This window comes from Apaloderma vittatum, unplaced genomic scaffold, assembly GCF_000703405.1.
Source record: "Apaloderma vittatum isolate BGI_N311 unplaced genomic scaffold, ASM70340v1 scaffold23418, whole genome shotgun sequence".
NCBI classification, from domain to species: domain Eukaryota; kingdom Metazoa; phylum Chordata; class Aves; order Trogoniformes; family Trogonidae; genus Apaloderma; species Apaloderma vittatum.
This window is the reverse complement of record NW_009731614.1, coordinates 20,109-32,494: the sequence shown is the minus strand read 5'-3', so window position 1 is coordinate 32,494 and position 12,386 is coordinate 20,109. Positions and strand designations below refer to the sequence as shown.

At 44.9% G+C, this 12,386-nt stretch overlaps 1 protein-coding gene across 1 annotated transcript in view; it reads left to right on the top strand.

Annotated features, from left to right (window-relative positions):
• The first annotated feature begins 2,657 nt into the window (after positions 1–2,657).
• ACVR2B (activin A receptor, type IIB) overlaps positions 2,658–12,386 on the top strand; it is a 19,052-nt gene continuing 9,323 nt past the window's right edge. The window contains exons 1-6 of the mRNA XM_009875263.1: positions 2,658–2,872; positions 6,604–6,713; positions 8,048–8,199; positions 9,328–9,471; positions 10,558–10,701; positions 11,612–11,760. Coding sequence (XP_009873565.1) covers positions 8,128–8,199; positions 9,328–9,471; positions 10,558–10,701; positions 11,612–11,760 — 509 coding nt within the window. The 5' untranslated portion in view covers positions 2,658–2,872; positions 6,604–6,713; positions 8,048–8,127. The remainder of the gene's footprint in view (positions 2,873–6,603; positions 6,714–8,047; positions 8,200–9,327; positions 9,472–10,557; positions 10,702–11,611; positions 11,761–12,386) is intronic.

Genomic DNA, 12,386 nt, shown 5'->3' with positions numbered 1-12,386 from the left:
TTCCTGCTTTCTGGGAGATAGGGTTGGGGAGGGAGAGGAGATTTCCATCTAGGGATTCAGTTTGGAATGATGGAAGTGATATTACGAAATGTGTTTCAGGGACTGCACCAGAAGGTGATAGTGAGTATTAGCTATGAGGTTCAGCTAGAAGCCATGTGTAGTGTTACAATGAAGCTAAGTTATTTACTTACTCCTTTGTAAATAAAAAGATGCTGCCCTCCCTGCACACAAGACAATGCTCCTTCACTCTCCTGCGGATTTAACCAGTATTTAGCAAAAATGCTTAATCTGCCCTAACAAAGCGTGGTGTAGGTATCAAGAGAACACATATCAAGGCTGTAACAAGGAATGTCAATATTGACACTGTTCTGTGTTGAGGGATATTGGTACATTGTTTTTATTATAGTAAGCAAGTTGTCAGAGGAAAACTCAGATGGAGCTTTGCAAGTGCCGATAAAACCTGCAGATGCTATTGAAATTGAGCTCCTATTCGTGTGTGCTTTGAATATAATTTCCAGTTTCAGAAGTGAGCTTTATGGCTTTCTCATACCCCTCCTCCCTTGCAGTCTCTCCCACGATGCAGATTAAACGTTCTTCCCAAAAAAAGAGTTACTGAAGGATTGAACACCTCTTCAACTTGCAAAGAGATCTTCCTAGTGTGATGAGTTTGCTCCGTACCGTGAAAATTACCCATTGCCTGAGTCCAGGTGTTGTTGTCAGGAACAGGTTGGACACATCAGCCCTAACTTAGGCACAAACCATGGTTTCTCCTGCAGCCTTCTCGCAGTTCCACTTCCCCTCTGTGCCAGGTCATGTGCACCGCTTGCCTGACTCCTGTTAACAGCAGAAGGTTCATTCCTACAGCAGATCAGGCTGCACTGAATAGCTTGAATGCAATCTCTAGCTCAAGCAGCATCTCTAAAGAGCTTCTTCCTGAGCTGCAAAGTTGAAAGTGAGTCCTGCCACCAGGTGACAGCTTGGAGACTTGGCAACTTGAGGACTTACAAGCTGTGGAAAGGCAGGTCAGGCTCCCCCCAGAATCCTGCTCACTTGGGACAAGCTGTTGGATCTTCAGCTGGAAGTAATACTCCCTTCTCCAACTGGGTGTTGCGAGGGTGCTTACATTGATAGTGGATGAGTGTTAAGGTATGGAAATGATGAAGCTGCAGAAGGTGTCTGAGGCTTGGAGCTGGTGCTTGTGCCCAGGCTGGGTGTTTTCTGTGCCAGTCATAAGCCATTCACTGCTCAGTGTCTTAGGAAGACTGAGTTGCATCACCTTGTGGATGTCTTCCAGAAATGGCTGGTTTGTCGCGTTGAGAGGGAATCATAGGCTGGATTGCATTTAGATTGTGCAGAATGACGTCCTGACTGCTTTAGTCTCCAGATGAAAGGTGGCAAAATCTTCCAGCCAGAAACTTAGTTCTGCCCTTTGCAATTGGTCTGGCTATTCTGGTAGCGCAGCACTTTCATTTCACCATCCTGCGGGACCCATTTGTGTTTTCTGCCCAGTTGTCAACACATTTTATTGGGATACCTACATTTTCCATGATTACAATCCATCAAAATAATGGCTAGGTCTGACCTTGCCTTAGGTTGGGTAATCCCAAGGAGACATGGCTGCAGGGCATCTCAGGATTTATGAAATCACGAGCTTCATGGTACCTTTTCTGGTTGTCTGCTTACATGTCGTGTGTGTTTCATTCTTCTTCTCATTTTTAAACTAATCCTCAAAATGCCACAAAGCAGAATATTTCTGACTGAAGAGAGGATTTCTAAGGTTTAGAACAAAATGTTACCTGCAGATATCCGTGTTCCATTAGTTGACTCAATTTTTAATGCATGTGTCTGTAATCGTGTTTCAGCTCTGTGCCATGGTGGCTACAGAGGAACTGTTTCACTTGGAGCAGTAGAGACTCATCAGTCCTCTGGTACAAAGCTCTAAAAGGGGAAAGACCCATGTGCTATGGAAATGCCTTTGTTGGCAGTGGCCAAACATCTCTTTGGGGTGGCCAGAGTTGTCTGGGGAACAGAGTTGGTTTCTGCTGAAGGTCTGACTTGGTTGGAAAGGCGGCGTGAGCTTGTGTCAACCACTGCCGAAAACATGACATATCATATGGAGACTTATCCAGATAAACCTAATCTGAGATCTAAGTTAGGAATAGGCACTGGCCTTCCTCCGCAGGATGAGTATTATCTGTTCTCAGTTACATCCTACCTGCCTGAGAAACCATTTATTTTTAGGTAATGCTTCCCAAAATAGTGCTGGAGAGGAAGGGTAACTCCATTGTGTGACATCCCAGCAAGCAACAAGTAGCACCCTGGGAGGCTGTCTTTCCTAAACGAAGTTCCTGTGGATAGCGAATACTGGGTACGGCTTGCACATCCTCCCCCTTAGGGTCCGTGGTTGAAGCACTGGCCAGAGGAGATCTGGGTACTCTAAGCTGGGCTTCTGACTTCACTGTGAGGTGCTGTTGTAAGCCTGGACAGCCCTGACCTCTCTGTTCCCCAATTCCATACTGAGCTGAAGCTCACATTGATGAGCTGCTTTGCTCCCAGGGAGGCAGATGTCTGCATCACCTCAAGCACAGCCGCGTGGATTTGTGTCTCCCAGGATCTGTTTCTGATTTTGATTGAACGTTCTTGGGGTTTGAATTTTTGCTTCAGGACCAGGCCATGGGGAGGCTGAGACAAGGGAATGCATTTACTACAATGCCAACTGGGAGCTGGAGAAGACCAACCAGAGCGGTGTGGAGCGCTGTGAGGGGGAGAAGGACAAGCGGCTCCACTGCTACGCCTCCTGGAGAAACAACTCGGGCTCCATTGAGCTGGTGAAGAAAGGCTGCTGGTTAGATGACTTCAACTGTTATGACAGGTAATAGCCTAACTGGTTCTTCTGAATACAAGTTTAATTGCTCCTCTAAGTGCAAAGACTCATGATTTTTACATGGAGCGAAAGAAAGCAAGTCCAAGTCAATTGGCCCATTCATCCCTTGTAATTACTTCTGTTGCTAATACAGCTCTCAGAATTGTCACTTATCTGCCTTGACTTTCTAAATAGAAGCTGCAAAAGGCACTTTTCAGGTTTTTTTCTTTTGTTGTTGTTGTGGTTGCTTTTTCTTTTTTTTTTTCCCCTCAGCAAAGCTTTGATAATTCTGGCATCCGTTGAAAAACGTGTCCTGTACCAGCAAATGAAGAGCAATATGTTCTTCCAAGAGCATTTGTCGATACAAAAGAAAACTTGGAATCATTCAGAGCTCTCTAGAAAAGCACAGATATCTGGGGGTGGTTAGAGGTTACGATATTCTGGCACTGGTGGTTTTGCAAAAAGTTTCGCTGTTCTTCGCCTGAGTTAAGAGATGGGCCAGGAGAAGGAGTGGGGCAGCAAGAACAGTATGCATATTTGTGTGTCAGTCCCTGAAGTGAGCTGAAAAGGAGCGAAATGTTGTAGTATGAAGGCTCCAGCCTCATTAAATAGCTGAGAAAATAAACTAGTCTTTTTCTCATTTCCCTTGATGCAATTCGACAGAGGGAAATAGAATTACAGCTAAAGAAAATAGGCCTCTGAAGTTTCACAGTTTAAAAGGACAATGTTCAGGAGCTGTAGTCTCAATATTTCTCTTAAAAAACCCCAAATGATGAACCAAGCAACTCAAACCCAACCCTTTCAGTGAGGATCAACAGAATAAAATACAAGGAATTTCCCTTGCTTTAACACCAATATATTTGATCTCACCTTCACGCAGTTCCCAGTTGCACATCTTTGTAACTTCATGTTCCAAAAGTTTTAGGACGTTGCGTCCTAAGCTGTGGGACTTAAGCTGGGACTAGATTTGTCACATGACTGGAGAGTTTTGTGCCTTTGGTGCCCGTTGCTTTTGTGCCCATTGTCTTAACTTATCCCAACTGTGACACTGTTCCTCATCTTCTTCCTACTATTAGCACCAGAGTTGCTTTCCCACCACGCCTATTCCCTTGCCAGTTGTGTAGCCAGGCTCTATATATAGTTAAATTTTTTATTCTTTCCCGATAAATCAATCCTCCTTGGCCCATTAGTCATCTTAATGCCGATCCTTCTGAGAACAGAAGGTCACTGTAGTTTCCTACTTCCAAGCAGAAGTGTTTACTGTAAACAGATTTCTTTCAGTGCCTGCTCTCACATACAGTGACACTTGTATTGTCACTGAGTGTCTCTGTGTGAGGATGTAGTGGTTGTTAAACTTTGTCATAGTGTGTTGCTCTGTTACAACAGTAAAAAGTTTCCAGGGCTCCTCACAAGCCTTTTTGCAGCCCTGGGGTTGAGCATCTATTATCCTTCAGCCTGATTCTTCAAAGCTGCAGTTCCAGGGCGAAGCTAAAAGATCCTCTGAGAATTAACAAAAAGTACAAGTGTAGAAAGCAACATTTGAAATAAAGGTTAGCTTTAATTAAATAAGGCTGTATAAACACAATCTTTTTTTGTGTGTGTCTTTTTTTTTTTCCTCTCGAGTGCTGTTGGCAGTCTTTCATGCAGGTGGTGTTGCATCCGAAAATGGCAAAAATGTCTAAAATGATGATTTTTCGATCAGCGGTGCTGAGCTGATGCCCTTTTTTTCTCTGTCTTCAGCACCTTTGGATGCCAAGCTCCTGGGTGCAGCCGCGGGAGATGGATTTCTACCTATACCTATATAGGTGTATATGTATGGATGCAGGGCATGGTTCTATTCTGCCAGGCTGCAGCTCCCCATCGGAGCACAGGCAGCATGTGCTGGTACATGCCACGTGCTTCCTCCTTGTTGCTGGAAGGTGAAAAATTCAGGAGCGCAAAGGTTGGGAAGTTGGAGGTGATGGCTCCTTCCTCTGTTCTTTATCTTAAGGAAACAAGAACGTGTCATATGTACATTTAAGGCTATAGGCAAGAGGTAGTGTTTAAAAATCGACCTATGTGCTCTTCATTTGTTTACACAGCCCCACTGGAGAGGTTGTGTTCGTGTTCCCTTGAAAAGCACGGGAACCTCTACGAAACGTGCCCTCGCTGCCGTAGAAAAATATGTCATTCTCTCCCACTGTCTCATTTGTAATATTTGCTAAGTATAACATGTCATATGTACCTGGATGGCTGCCCTGAGCACACACCAACTCAAAGACAGAGATAATGAATTGCAGATGTGGAACAGGCTGTTTTTACTCATTAGCTTGATTTCTTAACCAACAGATTTAGCAAAGGATGTGTTTTCTATTGAAGACGCCAATACTGATGCTGTTAAATCCAAACGGCTTGTTATCTGATTTCAGGAAAAAGCATCTGGAAACATTGCTTAACTTGTTGAAACATCTTTGTTCATTTGAATAAGTCAAATAGCAGCTTTTTTTTTCTTTGAAGTTTTAAAACATAAAAGCCTGAAAAATAAACTAAGTGCTTCCCAGCTGAGACCTTGCAGGAGACATTTCTATTCTAGCCACTTTTTTTTTTTTCACCCCTCCCCAAAAGGAATAAAGCTCTGGAAACTACCCTGCGTTGTGATTGAAGAGAGCCCTTTCCGTTCCGTGGCAGTATGTCAGGGATACCACAGAAAGGGAGGCTTGGCATGGGTTCATAAATGAGTAATAATGTCAAACACATATGATTGTTTTGCTACTTCCTCTGAGTGGTAGAAGGAAGGAAGTTATGCATATAATTTAGCTGGGCTTCAGGAAATAGTTTGATACAGTTCTCTGTGGAGAGCAGCTCTGCAGCTCTAATAAGGACAAAGTAATGTAGCAAAAGGTGGCAGGGAAGGGAAGCAGGCATTTAGGAAAGAAAGGACTGCTCGAGCGCTGCAGAAGTCACTGCATGTCTCTTTTTGGCATTGATCTGTGGGAGAGGGAGGATGTGTGGAAGTGGAGTTGGTCAGATCTGTGGAAGTCCCCTAACACCTTGCACAGTGTGGAGGGAAACCTCAGCGCTGAGAAGGTTGTAACGCTACCTGGATAATGGGCAAATACAAGAAGTAAGAGCTGCAACCTGATTTTCTTAAAGGCTTTTGTGCAGGAGTAAGTTTTTGAAAGGAGATGAAAATTAAACTCTGAAAAAAACCCCAAACCAAACCCTGCAGCCTCCCTCCTGCCTGCAGCAGGACTGTTGCTGCTGATGTCTGGTGCCCTTCTAGTGCGTGGTGGTGATGCTCGGGGCTGAGAGAGCAGCCTTAGCTCAGCCCTCGTCATAGGTGCTTTATGGCACAGCTTTTAATTGCATGATCAAATATTCCTCTCCCCTGACAGCATACCTGCGGGCTGCGGGAAAGACAGTGTTCGGGGAACGAGGCGTCTCTCCCTCGTTTTTCTGCTTCTCATTCAGTTGGCAGCAGTGGCTGTTATTTATTACTCGACATCTAATGCCTTCAGTGCATATGGAAGCATTTGTTTCCTTTATGGTCTTTTCAAGGGTCTTTGCTCTCCGCTGGGGTATTTAAGTGCCAAGTTGCTTTCTCTAAGAGGAGACTGCCGGTCTGTGCCACGCAGTGGCAGGAGAAAGCATGTGGAGAAGACAATTTGGGGCAGGTCAGCTCCCAAAGACAAGAGGCAGGAGTTGGCTGATGTTGTTTTTTCTCTTCCCTTCATTGGCGTGTCCGTCCTTCCCTGATGCAGGCAGGAGTGCGTAGCCACAGAAGAAAACCCTCAAGTGTTTTTCTGCTGCTGTGAGGGCAACTACTGCAATGAGAAATTTACCCATTTGCCTGAAGTCACCGGCCCAGAAGGTGAGTGACTGGGTGGACATGGGCTTGGGTTCACTGCCTCCAGACCCAGTTTCAAGTCATTGGATCTTGAGCAAAAAAAATACATCAGCAGTCAGGACACAAAGTCCAGAAATCCTTTTGCTATGGATCTTTAAGAATGGTTTTAAGGTTGTTTCACTCTGTGGGTCAAGTGTGTTGTACCAGCACCTCAGACACCATCCGTAGGGATTAGGGTCTCTTTATGGTGGACGTTCATAGTGGAATATTACAAAACAAAATCCTGCACCAGAGGAAGAGGGCAGAGCAATTTATACGTTGTGGAGCAAGACTCAAACCCGTAGAAGGTATTTGACGTCATTAATTTTCATAGGTCACTGGTTTCTAAACACCTTGAGCATCTGGGATTTTTGCGTTTGATTGCTATTTTGTTGATCTGGAGATTGAAAGTGGATGGATGTTTGTGTTAGCTCTTAGAGTTTGTGGATGTACTTCAAGGAAGAAATGTAATAGCAGGTCCTTCTTCAGAGGCTAATAGAAAAATGATGATTCTTTTAGCTATATGCTTGCTAAAGTATCATTCAATAAAAATTACTAAAGCAGGTGGATCTTTTCCTTATGATGACTTCTCTTGCTATCAACTACCTACATTTACTGAGATGTTCCAGTAGACTATATCAGATTTTTCTGGGCTTTCCTGTTAGGTTTTTAATTGTTTATGTGGGTTTTATTATCTCCTGTTATTAATGTACCCGTAGCAACCTAGTAGCAAATATTCTTTCTCTCACAGTTTTTTGTTTAATTTGGCAAGTCTTGCTATTTTTTCCTTCCCTGTCTCCAACATAGCAACATGGCTCCATTTAGTATTCCCATTGTTTGTGTCTCAACTGCACTGATGTAATTTGGAACAAGAACTACTGTGGGAATAGTGCATTTGATTGTGGCACCGGCAGCATTTTACTAAAAACTGACATCTTGTCAATCACTGTAAAAGGCAAAGCAATGCTGCGAGGGATTTCGTGCTCACTTAATACATTCAGAGAGGTTAGGAGGAGGAAATTTTCTGCTTTTACGTATCCCAGCAAGAAATACCCATCTTAAATAAAGGTCAGATGGAAGCTGGGCTTACAAAGTGTGGTTTGGACCGTTATAACTCCCATTACTAATAACCATATGGAAAAGAGTAAACCACAGAGCCTTATGAATACTGTTGGATGTGGTGGGACATGCCACTGAGCGTTGTCAACTTTGGGAGCAGGGCGAAGGATGGGGTTTGGTTGCATTTGGATGTGTAGCTGACAGGGCTGTTCCATGCCTGAAGGGTCCTTTCCCTCATTTACCCTGCTCTTTTCCCACAGTTATATACGAGCCACCGCCACCAGCACCCTCCCTGCTCAACATCCTGGTGTACTCGCTGCTCCCCATCGCTGTCCTCTCCATGGCCATCCTCTTGGCCTTCTGGATGTACCGTCACCGCAAGCCTCCCTACGGTCATGTCGATATTAATGAGGTGAGGGAGTCCCATTTATTCAGACCTTACAAAAGGCACGGAGGCTGCTCAGGATGTGTTCACATCCAGTTTTGCTTCGCTCCTTTCAGGTGGCCTGACTTCTCTGCCTTTTTGAAGTCGGCGGTGCAGTTGTCCTGTACACTGTGGTGGTGTTAGCATCCCCCGTGAGGCTGATGGCTTTAGCTGGAGCTAAAGCCTGAGATTACACAGTCTAAAGTCTGAGATTACACAGCCCTGCTTGGTGGTTAACCTTCCCCTCACACTCTCAGATCTGTTTCCCAGTTTCAGCCAACTTTGCAGAGGAGCAGAGATCAGAGAGATGATAAAGTTCCTATCGGCTCCCTGGGGTGAGGGGAGATGCTGTCCTTGTTGAAACTCAGTTTTTATGAATGTATCAGAGAAAACATTCAGGACGTAATTCTCGTGTCCAGAAGCCATCAGGAACTGGTGCTTGCTAGCTCTGCTGTGCCCTGAGCCTTCTGGTTTCTTCTGAAGGGCTGAGCAGCTACTTCTCCCTCCCTCCAGTGCCTGTTACAGCTCATACTGTGAACATTTCCCATCTGAAAGCAGGTAGGACAGAGCTCCAACCCCATGCGTCCTGCGGGGTTGCGTTGTTCTCCTGGACAAATGCAGAGTTTAAACAGATACAACCTTTATGATGTTGACAGACCTGTTTACTGCCCTTTGCTAGGGTTATGTGAAACACGCCTAATGAAGTGAAAAGCAGTGGGAGGTTTTTTGGTGTAACTGGCTGTCAGGTCACAAAGATCAAAAAAGTTCTTACTTTTTGGCGGGAGGTAGCCTTGAGGTCATCGGTGTTTTACAGCCCAAAATAGCTCTTGCTTTTTTAACATAGGAGAATTCAGGTTTTGCCAGAGGATGGCAGGCAGTAGTTCGACACAGAGAGTGACGCTTGGAGGCACAGATCCTTATAGATGTTCTATACAAATACCTTACAAAGTGAGATGGGGAGTTCTGGGCTGCTTTTGCTGCAAACAGTACGTCTGACTAATTAAATAAACTGTCACTTCTTTATGCCTCTTTCCCCACATGCAGTCTCTCCATTCCTCTCCTCCCTTTGTTTTACAGTCCAGCTTCAGCTGGTGACAGTGTTTTTCTGTTGTGCAGGACCCCGGCCCACCACCCCCTTCTCCCCTGGTTGGCCTAAAGCCTCTGCAGCTTTTGGAGATCAAGGCAAGGGGACGCTTTGGCTGCGTTTGGAAGGCTCAGCTGATGAACGACTACGTAGCAGTGAAAATCTTCCCTATTCAGGTGAGAAAGGCATTGCGTTAGGTTCTCACTGACCAGGCTTCCTCACTAGTGCTGAGATGCTCTAAGTGCCTGTGGAGGTGGTTTTTAAGATGGTAACCAAGATGAATTTGGACTCTTCTGCTGGGGGAAAAAGTTCAAGGACCCTCCCTTCTACACTTTTCTCTGTGGTATCTCATTACCAATGGCTTCCTATAGTAGTAGTTGTTGCAAGGAGGGCAAAAGCAAGCACATTTTGAAATCCACAAGGTGTTTTAACTCTGCTGCAAGTATCTGTGTTGTTGAAGTCCAGAGAGGCAGCGTGGAGCTGCAATGCCCAAACTGCACACAAAGGACCGGAGCCCTCATTTTGTGTGTGTCCTGCCTGGATAGATTGTAAATCCACACCCAAACCTAGCAGACAGTTTACAGCTTTTACAAAGGCACAGCCCGGCACTGTGAAAGCTAATTGCACTGCAGTGTTTCTGTCAGCTCACGTCTTCCACTCTAGGAAAGCTTTGAACACTGCTGACTTGACTCTCTAGGAATTGCAGATGGAAAGAGTAAAGCAATCAAAAATCAAATGAAAGAAGAATGATGGAAACTTTTTTGTGCTTCTCTGCTATTGCCTTCCTTATTAATTTTTTGCCCCATATTTGTTGTCATAGCGTTGCTAAAGGAGATTTGCACATCTTCTGTCCAAGCCAGCTATGACCTACTAGTAAATATTCCATAGAGCCTAGATTAGATTCTGCAATCGTAACAATTACAATGCCGATCTGTATGCTGTGTGCACAGGCTTTACTCTTGCAGGCATCCCTAGGAAATCTTGACAAATCTTATTTCTTAGTGAAGTTGAGTTTGGATTCCTCCCCCCTCCTCACACATGTGCTTTAGGTATAGCTGGAGAAGACAGACTGAGAACAGCAACTTCCAGTCTTTCTCCAGTGTTTGCACTTTAGGAAAACAGCCTCATTTTGAAGGGATACATCACGTTTGAACGCCGGAGGTTGATACTAAGAGGACCGTGAGCAGCTCTAACTGAGCTGAAGGAGCTATTTGCTTTAAAGGGAAACATGATCTTTGATGGTGCATTTCTCCTCGCTTTAGGATAAGCAATCTTGGCAGAGTGAGAGGGAGATTTTCAATACTCCTGGCATGAAGCATGAAAACCTTTTGCAATTTATCGCAGCAGAGAAAAGAGGGACAAACCTAGAGACAGAGCTCTGGCTGATCACAGCTTTCCACGACAAGGTAATGTATCATTGCACGTACATTTTCGGAAGGCAGAGAGGTGGCTGGTTGTGAAGCAGTGGGATTTGGTGTCTAAAATTCCCCAGAAGCTGCCCTGTAATCTATCCAGCCCACCTTTGGTGAGCCACAGTTCAGTGGTGGCAGAGAAATACTCTGCTCCCCTCTTTCAAAGGCCCTTCCATTAGCTTTCAAGGCCTTCCTACACAAACACAGGATTAATAAAGGTGGGACTTGAGGAGAGAGAGGCACAAAAGGCTGCAGCTCGCACATGTGGTGGTCGTCAACTCTTTAGTGTGTGTAGATGAGCCTGTACGAGCTGGGTGTCGCAGAGCGCTGCAGTCCCAGCTCACCCCTTGCAGATGGGCTCCCTGTTTGCTTTTGAAGCTCGGGGCATATCTCCAGTTTCATGGATTGCTTTAGTTGTCAAACATGACTAACACTTAAAATAAAACAAACATGCACAAATCCGGGGTTGAGCCAGCAGCATTATCCCTCTGTTTAAGCCAAGGTCTACTGAGTCAATCATTGCCACAACCAGCTGATATGATGCATCATCTTCTTGCGTGGAAGGCTTTCCCCTTTCTTAGGTTAGGTGAATTGCTCTGTTTTGGGATTATTTTATCCTTTTCTTACGTTCCTCCTCTTCTCTGGCAGATTAGTAGACTCCTTTTAGACATCCACATACTTTCTGTGCTATCAAAGACTGAGGACTCATGAACACTTCTGGGGTTTATTTCTTCCTTTTTATTTTTGCTAGTGATTTTGCCTTTCCTCCCCCCACCCCACCCCTGTTAAATCAAGGTTCAAATTTCTCAGGCACCCATTAAAACAGTTTTCTAAGCTGATTACTTGTCACGTCTGTCACGTAGCAAGATCTGTGACTAAGAACCTACGATACCGTGTTTTGCAGGGGTCTCTGACGGATTACCTGAAGGGCAATATTATCAGCTGGAATGAGCTCTGCCATGTTGCCGAAACAATGGCCCGTGGCTTGTCCTACCTTCATGAAGATGTCCCTTGGTGCAAAGGTGAAGGACACAAACCTGCCATAGCACACAGGTACAGCCTCCTTTGTTGACACCATTCAACCGCTGTGTTCAAAAGTTTGCAACCTCTTTGAAATGATGCTGTTGAATGCAGGAGGAGATTGTGCTTTTAGGAAATAAATGCATTTTAACCTAAAAATTCCTATGCTAAGGCAAGAATTTTTTTCAGCCACGTATGAGACGGTGAAGGGCAAGTCAGCATCTTGCCCATGAAGCAGTCAGCATGGCTGGCAGTGGTTTCTGGCAGATGTCTAAAGGATTGGTGCTTTCCCCTTTCACCAACTCTTCGCATGTAGTGAAAAAGGAAATCTGGTTGCTGCAGGACCGCTCTTTGCAAGAACTGTGCTTGATAAAGCACATTATAATCCCTGTATTTCTGTGGCTGTACAAAGATTTGGATCCTATTTTCCCAAAGTGTTTTAGACTGATAACTCCACTGCCTGTCTTCCAACAGAGCTTTTGATCATTAGGTAAGAAAATGAGAAACTGTAGAAATGCAGAAAATGGCTGGTATTTATTTTTTACTGCAGTTTTATAGTGCCCAAGTTGTGTCAGGGTGCTGATGAGAGACACCAGAGCGGGCACCACGATGCCTCTGAGACCTCTTGGCACAGGCTTCAACCCACCCGGGGGGGAGCA